The sequence below is a fragment of the Lepus europaeus genome, chromosome 6 (assembly GCF_033115175.1).
Source record: "Lepus europaeus isolate LE1 chromosome 6, mLepTim1.pri, whole genome shotgun sequence".
In the NCBI taxonomy this organism is placed as follows: Eukaryota; Metazoa; Chordata; class Mammalia; order Lagomorpha; family Leporidae; genus Lepus; species Lepus europaeus.
In genome coordinates, this window is record NC_084832.1 from 14,556,969 (window position 1) to 14,575,428 (window position 18,460).

At 41.8% G+C, this 18,460-nt stretch overlaps 1 protein-coding gene across 1 annotated transcript in view; it reads right to left on the bottom strand.

Annotated features, from left to right (window-relative positions):
• Nucleotides 1-316: 316 nt before the first annotated feature.
• Nucleotides 317-18,460, bottom strand: part of IPO5 (importin 5) — a 43,930-nt gene continuing 25,786 nt past the window's right edge. Inside the window, exons 11-26 of the mRNA XM_062194004.1 lie at nucleotides 18,327-18,451; nucleotides 18,146-18,235; nucleotides 17,886-18,059; nucleotides 16,021-16,239; nucleotides 14,975-15,058; nucleotides 13,399-13,531; nucleotides 13,187-13,308; nucleotides 11,313-11,409; nucleotides 9,591-9,763; nucleotides 6,916-7,027; nucleotides 6,775-6,830; nucleotides 5,748-5,870; nucleotides 4,712-4,931; nucleotides 3,947-4,175; nucleotides 1,784-1,925; nucleotides 317-1,493 (exon numbers count right to left, since the gene is read on the bottom strand). Of these exons, the coding sequence (XP_062049988.1) occupies nucleotides 1,407-1,493; nucleotides 1,784-1,925; nucleotides 3,947-4,175; nucleotides 4,712-4,931; nucleotides 5,748-5,870; nucleotides 6,775-6,830; nucleotides 6,916-7,027; nucleotides 9,591-9,763; nucleotides 11,313-11,409; nucleotides 13,187-13,308; nucleotides 13,399-13,531; nucleotides 14,975-15,058; nucleotides 16,021-16,239; nucleotides 17,886-18,059; nucleotides 18,146-18,235; nucleotides 18,327-18,451 (2,186 nt within the window). The 3' untranslated portion in view covers nucleotides 317-1,406. The remainder of the gene's footprint in view (nucleotides 1,494-1,783; nucleotides 1,926-3,946; nucleotides 4,176-4,711; nucleotides 4,932-5,747; nucleotides 5,871-6,774; nucleotides 6,831-6,915; nucleotides 7,028-9,590; nucleotides 9,764-11,312; nucleotides 11,410-13,186; nucleotides 13,309-13,398; nucleotides 13,532-14,974; nucleotides 15,059-16,020; nucleotides 16,240-17,885; nucleotides 18,060-18,145; nucleotides 18,236-18,326; nucleotides 18,452-18,460) is intronic.

The window sequence follows — 18,460 nt, forward strand, 5'->3', positions numbered from 1 at the left end:
GATGTCACTCATGGCTCATTCTGCCAGACAGGAGGCCTCATGCGAAGGGCATCTGCTCACAAGTGAACCATCAAATGCAATCCACTCTATTTTCTATTCCACTCCAGATTTAGTTAAAAAAGTAATACGAATCATTTAAAGAAAAAAATCTTTAATTTTAAATTCTGACCTATGCATAAAATTCATTTTTATATCACGGTTAAATTTAGTACAAACTATAAAAATGTTAACACTGAAATTTTCAACAGAAATCTAGTAAGATCCCTTAGAAAAAATGTTTAAGGAAACAACAGCAAGTCATTTACTGCTATGAAGTTAATACATAAAGAAAAAAAAACACACATTTTACTGAAATTCTCAGTAAGTAACATCAGCCATAACACATCATAAAATTCAAAGTTTAAAGGTTGTGTGTGGCTCTAAAGCAATTACAATTTGCAATGAAAAATCTAAGCCAATCTTTTTTATTTAACCAGAACAATTCTAGTTAAAACAACTATCGGTGGAAAAATTTGCAGACCTTGAAAAGGATACCAATTGGAACGGAACAGGGTGTTATCATAACTTAGCTTAAGTCAAAGCAGAAGATGAGGAAAAACCAGATGCTTTTAAGTTTGAATTGTACAAGGAAACATGAGTGGGGGAGGGAACCACTCAGGGCCATAGTACTACTTTAAAAAAATACTAGATCATTCTTATATTTAAAAACATTAAATGAATCAAAGCCAGACAGTACTGAATTTTTACACAGTTGCTTTTGTGTTTCAACTTTGTTTATTGAGGAGTGAATGAGAGACTACTGCCAGACATGCCAACGACACTTCACATTCAAGGGCTGGAAGCTGAACAGCCTCCACACTGAGTCACTGCATTAAGTCTTTTGGGAAAAAGAACCAAAAGTGGCATCAAAAGACAATCTCATGCTTGCTGTTTGTCACTTAGTTTTTTTTTCAACTTTTGGGTCTACTGGTTTGCTAGGTAGGTTTCTTTCTACCCTACCAAAGGATTCACTCTTCAATTAATAGGACGAACACAAAGTGTAGAGCAATTGGTTTTAACACATCTACACTGAGTAACTGATCTTAAAGCTGTTTTTTCTTACATGTCCTTATGTCTAATGAGAAAAATTAATTTTTTCCTTTTCCTTTCACATGGGTGGGTTACACCAATAGAAAAATACTCTTCAGTGCTACCGTAGGGCTTACAGGGAACTCTTCAGTGGCCTGAGAGAAATCCATGGAAACTCCACTGGCAACACGGGCTGCTCTTGCTGCTGCGGCTCTCCAGGAGAATGGCCTACACACAACACTACCGCTCTCGTTTGCTCAAAAACAAAACAAAGAAACCTAAACAAAAGGGTAAACGTTTATTTGGAGTTAGTTTTCCGGTGGTGATATTAAGGCCCGTCAGGCAGAGTTCAGGAGCTCCTGGATGGCTGCCTGCTGCTCGGGACTGAGCTGTGCTATGCACTCAGTCCACAGTCCTCCAGAAGTCTAGGGAAAAACAAACATGTTCACAGGTTCAGAGAGGTGAAACGGTCCTTTGGAAGGTTTTTAATAAACATTACAGACATACTGTAACAATGCCAAAATACCATAGTTTAATGAACGTCATGGTAAAATCAAGAAATCTGCCTATTTCTTTAAAGCTCAGTTCATTTGTAGTTAAGCTTTCTTCATTTTTGCACTGATAAAGTCACCTTTACATAAAGTTACTGATAAAGTCACAATATGAATTGAGGGAGTAAAAACAAGTTTTATCCCCCCTTTCCCAATCAGCTTACCTGTACTTGGCGAACTACATTAGCCAAACGTTTGGCACAAGGATCTTCATGTTTAATTGCCTCATGCATTTCTCCCTCTGCAATAATACTGAATATTTTGGGCAGATTGGTATTGTTTGGGCCAAGAACGATTGGGTGATTACTGACAAAAGAAAAGAAAACCTTTATAAATGAAACATGTAGGGAGAAACCATTGAAGATTTTATACTTTATGCCCTTCTCTTATCACTGCATTTTAAGATCTTTGTAAAATGATTTTGTGTTCACTAAAATCAACTGCCTTTTAAATTTCAGAGGTTATCAAACCAGCTACTTTTACTTAATATCTCCTTAGTTTCTTCCTTTGTAAATTAGAAAGAATTCTTGGCTCATCTGTCTGGATTGCATTAAGTGCCAAGGACTGAATGCATGAAGTACTTTATAAAACACGATGTTACCAAGGACAACAATTAGCACAAATTTTATTTGCTATTGCAAAATTATTTCTACAATTAGTCTGATGTTCAGATATATGGGCATTTCATGAATAAACTGGGAAATAAATTCCAGGCAGGTTTAATGGAATAAAATATTAACAGTGAATTAAGTAGAATTCTTGTCTTAAGAGAATTTTTGAGCAGTCATTTCCAAAGCAGACAATCAGTCAGCATGATTGAGAACTGGTTGCATCAGGTGCAGGAGCAGGCGAACAGCATGGACTGCAGGACGGCTGTTATTCCTTAATGATGCATTCAGCAGAAGAGAACACACACCCACCATAAGGATTTACATGAACCCGAACTTAAGGTGTGAAAGGACAGCCTGTGGGCCTACTGCTATAAACTCCATTGGGTCTAGCCCTTGGATTTATTTATGAACAGTAAAAACAGCAGTTAATAGTAACAGAGCCAGGTATGACTAATATTTAGAGAAACAGGGATTTAGAAAAACAAATACCAGGGAGTATGCTCCTGTGGTTTCTATGGCCTCCATGTTGTTACAACTCTTAGATACGCTCAAGGGCACACAACAGCACTTATAATGCCAGATCCTACACTTCATGGCCTGCCTGGTACACAGTACTTCCCTTATCCCACTGACTCTTTTTTTATTTTTATTTTTTTTATTTTTGACAGGCAGAGTGGACAGTGAGAGAGAGAGAGAGAAATGTCTTCCTTTTGCTGCTGGTTCACCCTCCAATGGCCGTCGCGGCCAGCAAGCTGCGGCCGGCGCACCGCGCTGATCAGAAGGCAGGAGCCAGGTGTTTCTCCTGGTCTCCCATGGGGTGCAGGGCCCAAGCACTTGGGCCATCCTCCACTGCACTCCCGGGCCATAGCAGAGAGCTGGCCTGGAAGAGGGGCAACCGGGACAGAATCCGGTGCCCCGACCAGGACTAGAACCAAGTGTGCCAGCGCCGCAAGGCGGAGGATTAGCCTGTTGAGCCACGGCGCTGGCCCCACTGACTCTTGAACCCAGAGAGAAGAAGAACTTTAGTGTCAAATGATGTTACTAGCAGTGTATTTTGAGCTCATCCTATAACAAATGTAGTGGGTGGCAGAACATCAGACAATAACCTTAAAACATTATCTGCTAAAAATAATGTCCCTAGGCTGGTGCCATGGCTCACTTGGCTAATCCTCTGCCTGTGGTGCTGGTACCCTGGATTCTAGTCCCTGTTGGGGTGCTGGGTACTAGTCCCGGTTGCTCCTCTTCTAGTCCAGCTCTCTGCTGTGGCCCGGGAGGGCAGCGGAGGATGGCCCAAGCACTAGTGCTTGGGTCCCTGCACCCGCATGGGAGACTGGGAGGAAGTACCTGGCTCCTGGCTTCGGATCTGAGCAGTGCAGGCTGTAGTGGCCATTAGGGGAGTGAACCGACGGAAGGAAAACCTTTCTGTCTCTGTCTACAACTCTCTCTCTCTCTGGCAAAAAAAAAGTCCCTAGAATCTGCATTTTATCCCAAAAAGAACAACTCAAAATTAAGTCTTATACAAATGTAATCTCAATTATGGTTTCTTAACGTGATTTATAAAGACAGCATTATTATAAAACCATAAAAATGAAGGTATGCACAGACTGTGGGGTTAACTGAACCTCAGGAGATCCACATGGGGGTTCGTGGGGGAGTAAGGAAGCCTTGCTTTGTGTCAAGGGAAAGGGAATAGGGTCAGTCTGTGCTCTGTTATACCTTTCAATCAGGTCACACAAGTAATTGAAAGTCTGAACAGCTTCTTCTTTATCTTCATGTAGTGGAAGCCAAGACAACCAGTGTGGTAGGACCTCTTCAACGTTTACACAGTCAGGCTTAAACTTCATGATTTTCCCCACTGCTGAGATGCAGTTCTCAGTGGCATTGACATTTTCTTTGGTCTTAGAATCTGCAGACTGAATAACTCTTACAAGCAGTGGAAGGGCTTCTGAAGTAATAAGCATTTGAAAAAAAAAAGGTCGGTTAAAACTTTATATTTTCATGTAAATGAACTGGCTTTTTTTGTATAGTTACTAATCATGGTGATCAGTGGTCAATAAACCTCATTTAGGTATTTTGAAAAACATGCATGGGCAGCAGCACCATTACTCCCGCTGCCTTAAGAATCCAAGAGGTGAGTGACCTCCACATACACTGCTGACCCCTGGAGTGGACTGAGCTTTCAAAGCAGCCTAACCATACTCCCCAGTAATTTTTAAACGTCCTGTTCCAAGGCTGTGGGGTATGCCCTCAGCCCAAAGGAAATACCCTAGAAGGTGGAGGTGCAGCAAACTTTGATTCTCCTCATTTTATTTCCACTTCTATGGGAATAATAAGTTCCTAAGTGCAACAGATAAGGTGTTTGGAAAAGGGGGAAGGGAACAAAGCAGAAACAGGCGGACAATGTTGGGGGGTGGTGTTACAGAGAATGAGGTATGGAGAAAAGGTTGTTTGGAAGGAATGTAATCAAACAAAACAAATTACCTGTACAAAAAGGGCGGTAGTTATCTCCACCGTACTGTGCCATGACTCCCAGGCCATATGCGGCTGCTTGCCGGACTTCCGGGCTGTTGTCACATACATATTGGAGCATTGGCCTTAAGAAATATTCTGCATACTTAAATGAGGCTGGACTACAGTGCTCGATAACATCATCAAAGATGCACAATCCCCACTGTCTGTCTGGCCATGGCCGATGTGGACACTGCAAAAGAAAATCTCTTCTAATACTGCAATACTAGTATAAGCAGGGAGCCCAAAGAAATCAACGCTCATTGTAGACTAGCTGCTTCACTGTTACTCCTGATACAGGCAAGGAAAAAAGAAAACACAGTAACAGCAACAACCACTTCTTGAGACTAACATTATTTAAATTAACATACAGATCTAATGAAATTTAGGTTTTAAAGACTTGTGCAGTTTATTATACAACTCAAGAAACTGATACTACCAGATACCAAAAACTGAGAGTGGCAGCAATGTATATAAATTTACTATGTGAAACAGAAAATGGTAATACTGTATTTAAAAAGCATAATAAAGTCTGTGAATACTTTAACTTTATAGCATTGATTTAATACGCCAAGTCATGTGTGCTTAATCTTATAAAGTCTATAAAGCACTAAAAAAAAAAAATCCTATATCTACAATCCATGACTGCTGGCTGTACATAACAAGGGCCATAACTGAATTTTCCACGGCCCACTGAAAAAAATACAATCACTGTTTCCATTTATTAATTTAGCAGGGCATAGATAATCTGATATAATGGAAAATCACTTGTAAACCTGCAGAATATAATTATAATTGGCCCATGGAAAATCTTCACTAGCAATATTTAAGCATATATTGAAAGAAAATAGGCAGGGCAATACAGCAACCCTGAAATACTTAAGATACCCAATGGAAGCTATAACTTCTGAGACCCATTTTAATGCAAAGTGTGAAATTTTATGCTTGAATAAAATGAAAGACTTGTATGTCAACTACCCAAAATAACCACTAGGGAGTTATCACTTACAATTAAGTTGACAATTAATGGGAGCAGCTGTTCAAACCATGGTAACACCTTTTCCTTGTAGCTGCTGAATATTGAATGTAAAATATCTGACACTTTAGTCAGGATATAAACATCATTATCATCCTAAAAAAAAAAAAAAAGAAAGAAACACATCCATATGGATTAAAGAAATTCTATTATCAACAGCAGCACTTATAAAAGTGTTAAGAGAGGCAGAAAAATCGAACTTCGCATTCCTGTCTTAAGGGCTTATCAAAAACCTAAAGACTGAAGTAACCATAAGATTGGGTGTCATGCCTCTCACCTGCCTCTGGAAAGGCAAGTGTGTGGCAAGTACTGTACTGACCGAAAAGAATTCCCTTGGGAAATACTCAAGAAATTGAAAAACTTCTACCTTCTGGAACAGAAGGCTTTTTACTTCACCATTACTATTTTTTGTTTTCAGCAGAATTTTCCCCTGGACAGGAGACTGAGGCTGCACAGCTGGTGCACGGCTGGTGGCAATTTGGGCCTAGCAGTAGGGGAGCACCTGTAGGGACCTGGGAGGACCCGACCACGTCAGCACTGGCCTGCGGGGGACCTCAGGCCACCGATGCTGGATGTGACCCATGCTCCAAACATGTCGGATGGTGCCAAGCGTTTTGATGAAGACAGAACCAAGTTAAAATAAGGAAGGCCCCAGAGTATCAACAATGTGACTTTGTACAATCATTTAACACTGGAGTTTGAGGTCATTCACCCTTAAAATGCTTTTGAATGCACCAAAAGATACAAAGGGTGGTTGTTAACCACGTGTAAAAGGTAAGTTGGGCAAATTCCAAGTCTGAGGTGCACAGGAGTGTAACAAAAAGCAGAGAACAAAAAGACAAATTACTTATTTTACAAACTAGTAAATGAAATGGATCTTCCTTCTAAAGACTACTAATAATTACATCAGAAGGACAGGTCAGATAATTAGGAAATGAAGCATTTGAAACTCTAAGATGCAGATGCTCATGCACACCAAGTTCTGAAGGGGATAGTTTACCTCATCTTGCAGTGACTCTTCAACCTGCTCATCATAATCTTCATCTTGTCTTTTAACTAAAACACACCCAAATAAATGTTTTAAAGGATTGCCAACATTGGTGAAGGATCACATTCAGAAATAAAAGCATGGAAAACTTACCTTGCCGCAGTTCTTGATTTTTAAAATGTTCTTCAAGTTTTGCTTTCAATATTCCTCCCAGTTCTTCAAAGTGTTCATTATTAAGGCATCCATCTCCCATTACTTCAATGCACTAATGAGGCAAAGGAAAGAAAGCAACCCAAAGGGGTTCCGAGAACAGAGTTAAACTTCATTAGGAGTCAACAGGGGGCCAGACTTGTGGCACAGTGGATTAAGCCGCCTTTTACAACACCTGCATCCCATAAAGAAAAGACCCTTTGGCTCCCAACTGCTCCACTTCCAATCTAGCTCCCTGCTAACGAGCCTTAGAAAGTGCAGCAGATGGCCCAAGTACCTGGGTCCCTGACATTTACACAGGAGACTACTGTATTGGAGTTTGCGGCTCCTGGCTTTGGCCTAGCGCAGAGCTGCCCACTGCAGCCATTTGGGGAGTGAATCCGCAGATGGAAGATATGTTTTTCTTCCCTGTCACTCTTTCAAACAAAACAGGAATTTTTAAAAAGATTTATTTATTTATTTTAATGTCAGAGTTATACAGAGAGGAGAGGCAAGAGAGAGGTCTTCCATCTGCTGGTTCACTCCCGAGTTGGCTGCAACGGCCGGAGCTTCTTCCAGGTCTCCCACACGAGGGCAGGGACCCGAGGACTAGGGCCATTTTCCACTGCTTTTCCAGGCCATAGCTGGGAGCTGGATTGGAAGTAGAACAGTTGGGACTCATATGGGATACTGGAACTGCAGGTGGCAGCTTTACTCAATATGTCACAGCACTGGCCTCAAAATATGCATTTTTTTTTTTTTTTTTTGACAGAGTGGACAGTGAGAGACAGAGAGGAAGGTCTTCCTTTTTCTGTTGGTTCACCCCTCAATGGCCACTGCGGCCAGCGCACCGTGCTGATCAGGAGCCAGGTGCTTCCTCCTGGTCTCCCATGGGGTGCAGAGCCCAAGGACTTAGGCCATCCTCCACTGCACACCTGGGCCACAGCAGAGATCTGGACAGGAAGAGGAGCGGACTGGGACAGAATCTGGCGCCCTGACCGGGACTAGAACCTGGTGTGCCGGCGCCGCAGGCGGAGGATTAGCCTATTGAGCCGCAGCGCCCGGCCAAAATATGCATTTTTAAAGTCCTAGCTGGTCTACTTTCAATCCAGCTCCCTGCCGAGGCGCCTGGAAAAACAGCAGAGGATGGCCCATATAGTTGGGCCCCTGCACCCACGTGGGAGACACAGAAGAGGCTCCTGGCTTTGAATCAGCTCAACTTTGGCGACTGCAGCCCTTTGGGGAGTGAATCAATGGATGGAAGCTCTCTTTGTCTCTCTCTAACTCTGATTTTCAAATAAATGAAAATAATCTTAAAAAAAAAAAAAAAGCACTGAAGGGTCAATCTGTAGAGGCAATGATAATGGGCAAAAGAATGGAAGCATACATTCTTTGGAAAAAGAAATTGTGAGTGCAAGAATATGAGGACAAATGAACATAGGTAAGAACCCTAACACAGGGAAAAACCCTAAAACTCAGCAAGGAGCAAACAGCTGTGTGCCATGAGGGTGACAGGTGGGTATGGAGAGAAGAGTGACTTAAAAACCAGTTGGTAGGGGCCGGTGCTGTGGTATAGCGGGTAAAGCTGCCGCTTGCAGTGCCGGCATCCCATATGGGTGCTGGTTCTAGTCCCGGCTGCTCCTCTTCCAATCCAGCTCTCTGCTATGGCCTGGGAAAGCAGTGGAGGAAGACCCAACTCCTTGAGTCCCTGCACCCGCATGAGGGACCCAGAGGAAGCTCCTGGCTCAGATCAGCGCAGCTCTGGCCGTTGTAGCCAATTGGGGAGTGAACCAGTGGATGGAAGACCTCTCTCTGCCTCTCCTTCTGTGTAACTCTGACTTTCAAATAAATAATAACTCTTAAAAAAAAAAAAATGCTGTTAATGCCGGGAAAGGAGAATGAACAAGGAGGAAAACAATAAAGACTAGAATACACAAGTGAGGATATTTCAACAGCACAAATAAGAGATGAGATGGGCAATGAGGAAAAAAGTAAACTGGAATTTAGGAGAAGGGATAATCACCCAGGAGCGAGACTTGAAATGGAACTGACACTGTGGATTATCAGGTAAATGTTGGTAGAAACTAATCCAGATTGGCACAGAGGCCGGTGCTGTGGTGCACTGGGTTACAGCATCAGCCTGCAGTGCCAACATCCCATTATGGGTGCTGGTTCAAGTCCCGGCTGCTCCACATCACTATCTAACTCCCAGCTAATGTGCCTGGGAAAGCAGCCAGCAAAGGATGGCTTTGGTCTGGCCCAGCCCTGGTCAGAGGCCATTTGGGGAGTGAACCAGCAGATGGAAGACCTCTCTATCTCCACTTCTCTGTTAGTCTACCTTTCAAAAACAAATAATAAAAAAAAAAATGACTGGCATAGAGAGTCTGCTTCCATGGCTTTGTCCCAATTACTTTCTCCACCTAACCCCCTCTTCCAGGGTGAATTTACCATTTAGTCTATGTCTTCTCTTAAGCAAAAATATGACAACACCAAAAAATTTAAACAACTATCTTCAGTACAAAAGAAAAAAATTTGTGTTATAGCACTTAAAGAAATCTACCTTGCCCTACAATTCATTAGGCAAGATTAATACTTATGAACATACAACATTCTACATATTTTCTAAGAAAAATATTTACCTTTGCAAACGAATGCATTATTTCTGAAAGAACATCTGAATCTGGTTCTGTGCCAATGGCCTTGATGAGGGCGTCACACATAAAATGCCACATCTGTGTGAGATACTCAGGACCCCGGACTCTTGCACACTCCAGGAGAAGGGGCATGGATTCTGCTGCTGCCACACGAACACGTTTGACTGTTAAGGAAACTCAACCACTAGGGAGCCTCAAAAGACAATTTTATCCCTTGGCTTGCTCACTGAGTTAATAGAAGTGCTAGGCAACTTCTGTTGACCTAAGACAGCTATCCAAGAGTTTGTGTTAAATATAAAGTATATATAAATGTCTTCTTGCCCTACAATATACTTTCCACCTGTCACCTATGCCAGCAGGAATGAGTCCAGTGGCAGAGAGAAGGGCCTCCTGTTGCTCTTATGTAACCATCACAGAATGTCTTCAAGGGGTTGGTGCTGTTGATACAGCAGGTTAAACCACTGCTTGCATGCCAGCACCCCATAATGGAGTGCTGGTTAGAGTCCTGGCTGCTTCGTCTCCAACTGAGCTTCTAATAATGTACCTGGGAACGCAGTGGATGGTGGCTCAAGTACCTGGGCCACTGTCACTCATGAGGGAGACCAGGATGAGGATAGAGTTCCTGGCTCCTGGCTTCCAGCTGACTGTTGCAGCATTTGGGGGAGTGAACCAACAGATGGAAAAGGGAAGATCTTTCTCACTGTCATTCTCCCTTTCAAATAAAGAAATCTTAGTTCCCAAACTTTTGTTGGTTTCCAATAAAGATTAAGGTGCTTCTCTCTATCACCATTTATAAATAAGGCCCTCAAGGAAGCACTCCTGCTCTGCTTCATGGTGTGTCCCTGTTGGCCGAAGCTGGCTTCACGAAGGCCATGAAGACAGGATGCTGTACGAGGAACTCCAGAGGAGCTTTTGAGTCAGGTACACCTGGGCTTGGCTCCAGCTCTACCACTCCTTGGGGCTATCCCAGTTTTACCCACCCATGAAGTTGTGTCTGGGTGTAAGGGCATAAAAATATACCTATAAATATTAGAACATACAGATCTTCCAGGAGGTACTTCTCTGGAAAGGTGCTATCACATTTGAAATACAGGATTATCTCTGTTACAGGCAGTCAAGTACTAGACCCACTATGAAAGAGTAATCAAAGAAAGGTTCAAGTAAACTATACAGACAACTGCAAACAGCCGCTGGCAAAATGTCAACACTTAAAATCCTCAAGTGCACCACAGAAATCTATCCACTAGAGGACAGGTAACATTTTCCTTTTAGTGTTTGTGGACAAGGTGAAGCAAAGGCACACACAGAATTTAGGGTCTGGAACCGCAGTGCCAGAACAAAATAAATACTCCAGTCAACACAAAGTCTAATACCTAAAGAAGCTACAATTTTGCAAAATCTAGACATGTTTTATGTTCAACAATTATGGGAGGGGCAGGTGTTTGGCACAGCAGGTAAGATGTCCACATCCCACACGGGAGTGCCTGGGCTCAGTCCTTGGTTCTGCTCCTGACTGCAGCCCCCTCGCTAATGCACGTCTTCAGCAGCAGCACCAGTGGCTCCCATGTGAGCTCTCGTCACTCAAGTGGGAGTCCTAGATTGAGTTCCCTGGCCACTGTGGGCCCTGGTGAGTGAACCAGCAAATGGGAGCTTTCTTTGTCTCTAACATAATAAACCAACAAAAATATTTTAAAAGTTGCAGGATATCATCATGGAAATAAAATTTCAGTAAAGGGACCATCAGCTTGACAACCTGTTCGGTGTATTCCACAAAACCTTCCTTTAACTCCTTAGCATAGCAAACCTGAAAGTATTAAGAGAGGGAAAAATCAAGATTCATGTTAGTTTTTATTAACAGCAAAGCCATAAGACTTTATCTTAACTACATTTAAAGTACATGCAGGACTGTCAAATTAGTCCTCCAATTAGAGATTTTTTTAAATGAAAAGGGACATGAAATGTCTGTACAATATATTGTCAAAGACTGGAATTGGTTTTACTTTATTTCTTGAATGTAGAATTTAGCAAAATATATCATTTACTAAAGGAAAAATAGTTTTAAGATTAAAAAATAAAACCTAAAAGCTTCAGTTAATGAAGTGTATCACTTTTGTATATCTACAACAAACAGGCATAGAAACATGCTACATTTGTATTTGCTCTCCAGTTGAGAGGAAAAAAAGGATATCATAAAAATTAAAAATGCTTACAAATTATAGGCATTAAAAACAAAAGGAAAGAATAACTACAAGAAATACACTTTTCAATGAATTAAAGAGAATGCAGTAACATATTATTAGGCAAAATAAAGTTTAAAGCATTTTCATTTAGCTTTAGTTAACTATTAAATTTATAATATACCATCATTTCTTAAGTCTAACTCTTAAAAAATTGAATTATCCTTCACTCTGTAACACATGTTCACAGAGAAAAAGAAAGTTGGAAGGCAGCGTGAAACACATACACATCCCTCCATTATACCATCAAAGATAATGACTGTTAAAACATTTACATTTTCAGGGCCAGTACTGTGGCCCAGCAGGTTAAGCCTATGCCTGTGGCGCCAGCATCCCACAAGAGTGCTGGTAACAGCCTGGGAAAGCAGTAGAAGATGGCCAAGTGCTTGTGACCCCTGTACCCACGTGGGAGACCTGGAAAAAGGTCCTGGCTCCTGGCTTCGCAATGGCCCAGCTCCGGCTGTTGTAGCCATTTAGGGAATGAACAAGCAGATGGAAGACCTCCTTCTCTTTCTGTAACTCTACCTCTCACATAAATAAAATCTTAAAAAAATTTACTTTTTCCTACCATGTATTTTTTTTTTACACAACTAAAATCATACCCATTTTGCTTTATTTTTAATTCCATGCTCAGATTTCTGTTCATTCATTCAAGAAATACTCCTTAGCCATCTACTATAGACCTAGCAGAAAACACACACAGATCCTTCCCTCACACAGCTTGTATTGAAACCCTTTGCAATGATAGCACAACACTGCAGGGTGCTGTGATTTACCAATCATTTTCCTATGAACAAGTTTCTGGCTCTCCACTGTTCTTGGTCACTAAAAAATAGCATGGACAACAAAAGGCTGCATCCATAAAATTAAGATGTAAATCCAGAAGTGGCAATGTTGGGTCCTACATTTGACTTTTCAAAGTATAAATTCCAGTGCCAGCGCCATGGCACAGCAGATTAAAGCCATGGCCTAGAGTGCCAGCATCCCATATGGGACCTGGTTCCAATCCTGGCTTTTCCAATTCCAATCCAGCTACCTGCCAACTGCCTGGGAAAGCAGCTGAGGATAACCCAAATGACTGGGCCCCTACACCAATGTGGGAGACCCGGAAGAAGCTCCTGGTTTCAGTCTTGCCCAGCACCAGCCATTACAGTCATTTGGGGAGTGAACTAGCAGATCCCTGTAACTGCCTTGCAAATAAATAAAATTTTTTTTAAAAAAAGGGTAAGTATATTTCTGGCTCTTCAAAATGATTTCTTTAGCCATTATTAAAATCACTCCCAAGAAATGTATATAAATGAATTATGAGGATATAAAAGTTCAGTAAAAATTATGATCTCTTACCAACATCTGGCAAGCAGTAGATTTTTCTTCTAGTCCTGCAGTTTTTATACCAAAACTCTGTTGATCTCCAAGATTCACAAATTCCCAACCATCATCATCACTCATATTCTCCATGTCTTGTGCTATAAGCAGGAAAGAAAATTACATATATAGAGAATACAACAGCAAAGAGAGGAATATTACAACTGACCCATCTTTGGGAAGACACCTACTATCTAGAAGGGCTACTTCAGGCTTAATCGAAGCTGTCTTCATTAAGGGCCCCATCACCACGGGAAGGTACTGCTGGAATTCTTTTCCCAGGATTTTGCACATTCTGGCCCACGCTGAGATCATGTAAGAGATCTGGGGAAAAATTCAAAGTTCAAATAGATTTTAAAACACTGGGAGAATAAGACGTGATGAAGAAAGCTATTTTCCCACTTCACAAAGAGTATTTTATTGGAATATCCACAGCATTGAAGTAGTAAGTGCAATTTTTAAGGCTGTACACTCAAAATGTTCAGAACCAACAATGAAACCTCTGTGAACACTGTATATACTAGGACACGGATAGCAGGTGAGGCAAAAAACAAACAAACAAAAAACAACCAGGACTGTGCCTGTTTTAAGTAGTTTTCTTCCTACCATCATGTCAAGTTCGAGACACTAATGTGTTCTAACTTTTGTATCTGACGTTGTACCCCTATTGTCTGGTACTCCACTCATGAATTACTAGAATCCAGCAAACAGAATATCCCATCCCTTCCTATTGGCTGTCGTGGTTTTCTGTGGCAAGTGGCCTGGTCCCACTGTGTTTACAGACTTAATCGCCGCAATTTGCCCAGAGAGAATCTGCTTCTAATTCACCATCCCTATTACCTAGAAAATGCTTTTTACCCTTCCCCACCCCAGATATCTACCTATCCATGTTTTACTGTGTGTTCACATACACACTCCCCAACTCTTTTTAAAAATAAGGTCCATTCATTCCAAAAACATGTTCCGTGTTTTCTACTTGTAAGGCATTCTACAATTTGCTGATACAAAGGTAAACAGCAGGCAGAGTCCTTACAGCTTACAGTTCCCTAAGTCTCTCTGGTGTCAGCAGTTTGATAAATATTCACCCGACCTTTTATCTCTCTGTATACATAAAGATATACATATGACATTTTTCAAAGAAAGCAAAAAAAGAGTTTCTTTGTAAAACGGTAATTTTCTTATCTAAGCTATGGGAAACAATGACAGTGTGACAGTGTAAAGTCAAAATATAATTCAACCATTATTGAGTGCATTGCTATGCGTTATACACTGTGAACAGCATTAGGATGACAGACATCTAACCACTACTGAGACCAAGCCAATTAGGAAAATGAGTAGGAGTCATCCGGGTATGTGACAGGAGAGGGATGCAGCACTCAAAGGGCCAAGGCAGACCCGAATGAGGACAGCTAAGTGGTTGGATTGATGAAACCTGGATTTAGGAGAGGTCTGGAAGCCACACGCACACAGAAGAAATCTGAAGCCATCAGTGTGGTCGACACTGCTCCCAGAGAGTGAGAAGGTGAGACCGATGAGGAGAGCCCTAAAGAGCATCAAAACTTGAGAAAGAGCCCAGGGAAGTGGGAGCAGCTCACAGGAAGCTGAGAGAAACTGATTCCAGAAGGAAAACCGGCGGGGATGTCTCTGAAATCAGTGGTTGATAATAGCTCAAGAAATCCATGACTACATATTTTTAAGTATACTTAACCTTGTGCTGCCCACAATTTATTAATGGATCGAGGCCAATGCATCTTCAAGATTACTTACCTGAGGATCATCATCTTCCATATCGTTGAAGTCTGTCTGGGTCTTTAACAACAGCTGCATCACATCTGATGCATCTTGCATAAACTAGAGGAAAATAGGTGGAAAAAGAAACACCAGTATTATCAAGGCACAGAGCACCTAAATTTTGTTTCTGTGCAGTGAAAAACTTACAAAGTTAATATTGATGTTGGTTTTGAAGGTGGCATGAGACGAGATTCCCTCCTGACAGTTTTGAAGGTCAGAAAGTGAGGAGTCAATGACAGGAACTCCCCTTGGGTCAGTCTGGGAACTCTGAGAGGCCTGCTGAAAACACGCTGGCCAATGGTTCTTGCTACCGTGCACACAGATTTCCCTCTTAGGACACTTAATGCTCTTTGCATCAACAGGAAAGCAAATGGCATTTTTCCAAATGTGTTTAAGAAGAACTAAACTTATGGATACTGAACTCTACACATCTTGCATAAGACAGACTGTATCTGTGGTAAAGAAAGGAGGATGTAGTGAGACCATAACTGAGTTGAGAAATCTCAATAGTAACAATGAAAAAATGCAGACTCGGGGCTGGTGCTGTGGCACAGCAGGTTAAAGCCCTGGCCTGAAGTGCCGGCATCCCATATGGGTGCTGGTTCTAGTCCCAGCTGCTCCTCTTCCAATCCAGCTCTCTGCTATGGCCTGGGAAAGCAGCAGAGGATGGCCCAAGTCCTTGGGCCCCTGCACCCACGTGGGCGACCTGGAAGCTCCTGGCTCCGGATCGGCGCAGCTCCAGCTGTGGCGGCCACTGGGGATTGAACCAGTGGATGGAAGACCTCTCTCTGTCTCTACCTCTCTCTGTAATTCTGTCTTTCAAATAAATACGAATAAAAAAATCTAAAAAAAACCAAAGCACACACACACACACAAAACCGGAGACAACAATTTGCTTCCATATAAAGTGTGAGTAATGTGAAAGGACAGTAGGAGGAAGGGAGACGGGGAAACCCCTCTGGTGCCCTAACACCCCCATGGCCGGAACACACACACTAATAACAACGACACAAATTGCTTACCTTTTCCTTTCCAACAGCCAGACCAATCAGGCTGATACACTCAATCGTTTTCCCTCTCAGAAGTCTGAGCTCCTTTTGAACTGCATTTTCAACAATGTGCTTCAGCGATGGCATAAATAAGTCATAGTACGGGACAAATTTTTCTTCTGCAGTATCTGCAACTGATGCAATGGACGTCACAACTTGTTCCAAAACTAACTTGGTGCCTTTCTGAATCAACTAGAAGGAAGAAACATACAAAAAAAAAAAAATTACTTAAAATGATAAACCAGAAAACAATTTTTTGGAGTAAGGCAAAGTTTTATTTAATTCAGAAACCTCCTGTTGCAGCAGCGAGGGGGGCACCAAGAAAGGCAGACCCCAGAAATACTTCTGTAAGCATTCATGTTAAACTATTGGGAAACCCACTTTCTTCCCTTAACACAACACCCCTCACTCATTTTTGCTTTATCTCAAAAGCACAAACAGTCCTGAACTATAGATCTTGATTCCTCTCATGACTGATTGAATTACAGACCTGACGCAGTTAGGACTCCAGATGTCTTCATTCCCCAAACCCATCCTCAGCAGAGCTCTTCATCTCGTGTTACAAACTCTATCACACCTCATCATCCTACTCCATTCTCTGCTTCTTAACATCTATTCCATGGCTGACCCCCATGCAGTGTCTTTCCTCCTGCACTGGGCCACCCTCTTGGTGCAATCCTGCCCACAAATATTAACCTCCTCCAACCCAGCTCAGCACCTCCTTCCTGAAATCTTCAAAATACCCACACACCGCCCCAGAGACTACTTTCACACTGAAGCCCTGTACCCAAACCTATGTGTGAGGTCATGTTGGATCCATCCATTCCTGATTTAACAACTGACCCATTCACCTTCAACCTGGGTCCACCTGTCTTCAGACACATGTGTTTCCTTTATCACAATCTTTTTGTGTTGCCATCTGATACTGAACCCTTGGGCCTGTTTGAAAGTCCTTTCTCCTTGGTTTCTGAGACGTTATATTTCTTGTTTTCTTCTTTGCTCTCTGACCAGTCACTACGGTTTGTGAACTGTTTGTTACTAGTCCATAATGAGTTAAACACAGGAACTGAGACTATTACAAACTCCTATAACAATTTGACAGTAAGTTTATGTCTGTTGAAACCAACAGTGAAAAAAAGAGGCTTTTATTCTGTACATGTCCTTAATATTCATTTTTATGGCAGCAATCTGTTCTCATTGTTTGGCACCAAACTGGGCCTTAACTGCCTAACCTTAACTGGGCCTAACACACACTGTTGTAGTAAAATCCTTCAACTATTTGCAGGTTGCATCTCTTTGTTAAGCTGTAATTATAAGCCATCTTCCACTTGGATAGTTAGCCCTTATTTTAAAATTCAACATATTCAAAGCAAAAAGAATACTGTTTCTTATATTCTATTTCTGTCGCTTTGATTAGATGATCACATCTTACTTTTCTTTCATCTTTTACAATTCAAATCGGCAGAAAGAAACTGCTAACACTTACTGTGAAATGCCTTAGAATTACCTCTTTCCCACAATTTCCATTATCATCATCCAAGCTCCCTGGACAATGATCCAACATAATGGACTTACCTTAAATCTTCCTTTTTTGTTTATGCCTTACAATGCTACCACACTGGTTACCTATAATTATTTGAAGTTTTTATCTTTTGCAGTTCCTGTACTGGCCCATGCTTGGTCAAGCCTGAATTATTCTACTCAGAAAAGCTTGGACTGACCTCCTTAAACTTTATATTCTTTATGACCTTGCTCAAAATCTCTTTTCCGCTAGGCCTCACCCATCAAATTAGCCCAAATTAATCTCTAAACAGGAGCATGAAGATCTTAAAACTAACCTCTTGAAGTTTAAGGACCATAATGGAATGCAGATGTTTCACCAAGTTATCTAGGTAGGGAATAAGCAGCGCCTTGGGACAATCTTCAGTGAAATTAATGAGCGCTGCAGCTGCATGGGCCTGTACCCGCTGGTTGCCTTGGTCTTCCATCGTCTGCAGCAGAGCGGCAATCACCTGGCAAACAACATCAAGTAAGCATGCATCTGCAATTCACATCCTTCCCCTGGCGCTGGATTTCAGTGTCAGGACTTGTCACTCACCTTCTCATGAAATTTCTTTTGGAAACCAGGTGCAAAATCGGTGGCCATCTGTCCCACAGCATTGCAGGCTGCATACCTTACTCTAGGGTGCTGGAACAGGTTTCCTTTTATTAGTATAGGCCATAGGTACCCATGTGAAACCAGGGCAGTAATTGTAAATAAAATATCTACTGGTACTTACAGGATCCTGAAGGAAAAGTAAAACAAAATTCACAATCTCGTTTAGAATTCCTTCCATCTGCTGGTGACAACCTTCACCAATGGCAGACAAAGCCATCAGTCCCGCATGCCGATATTTCCAGTCAGCTACAAAAG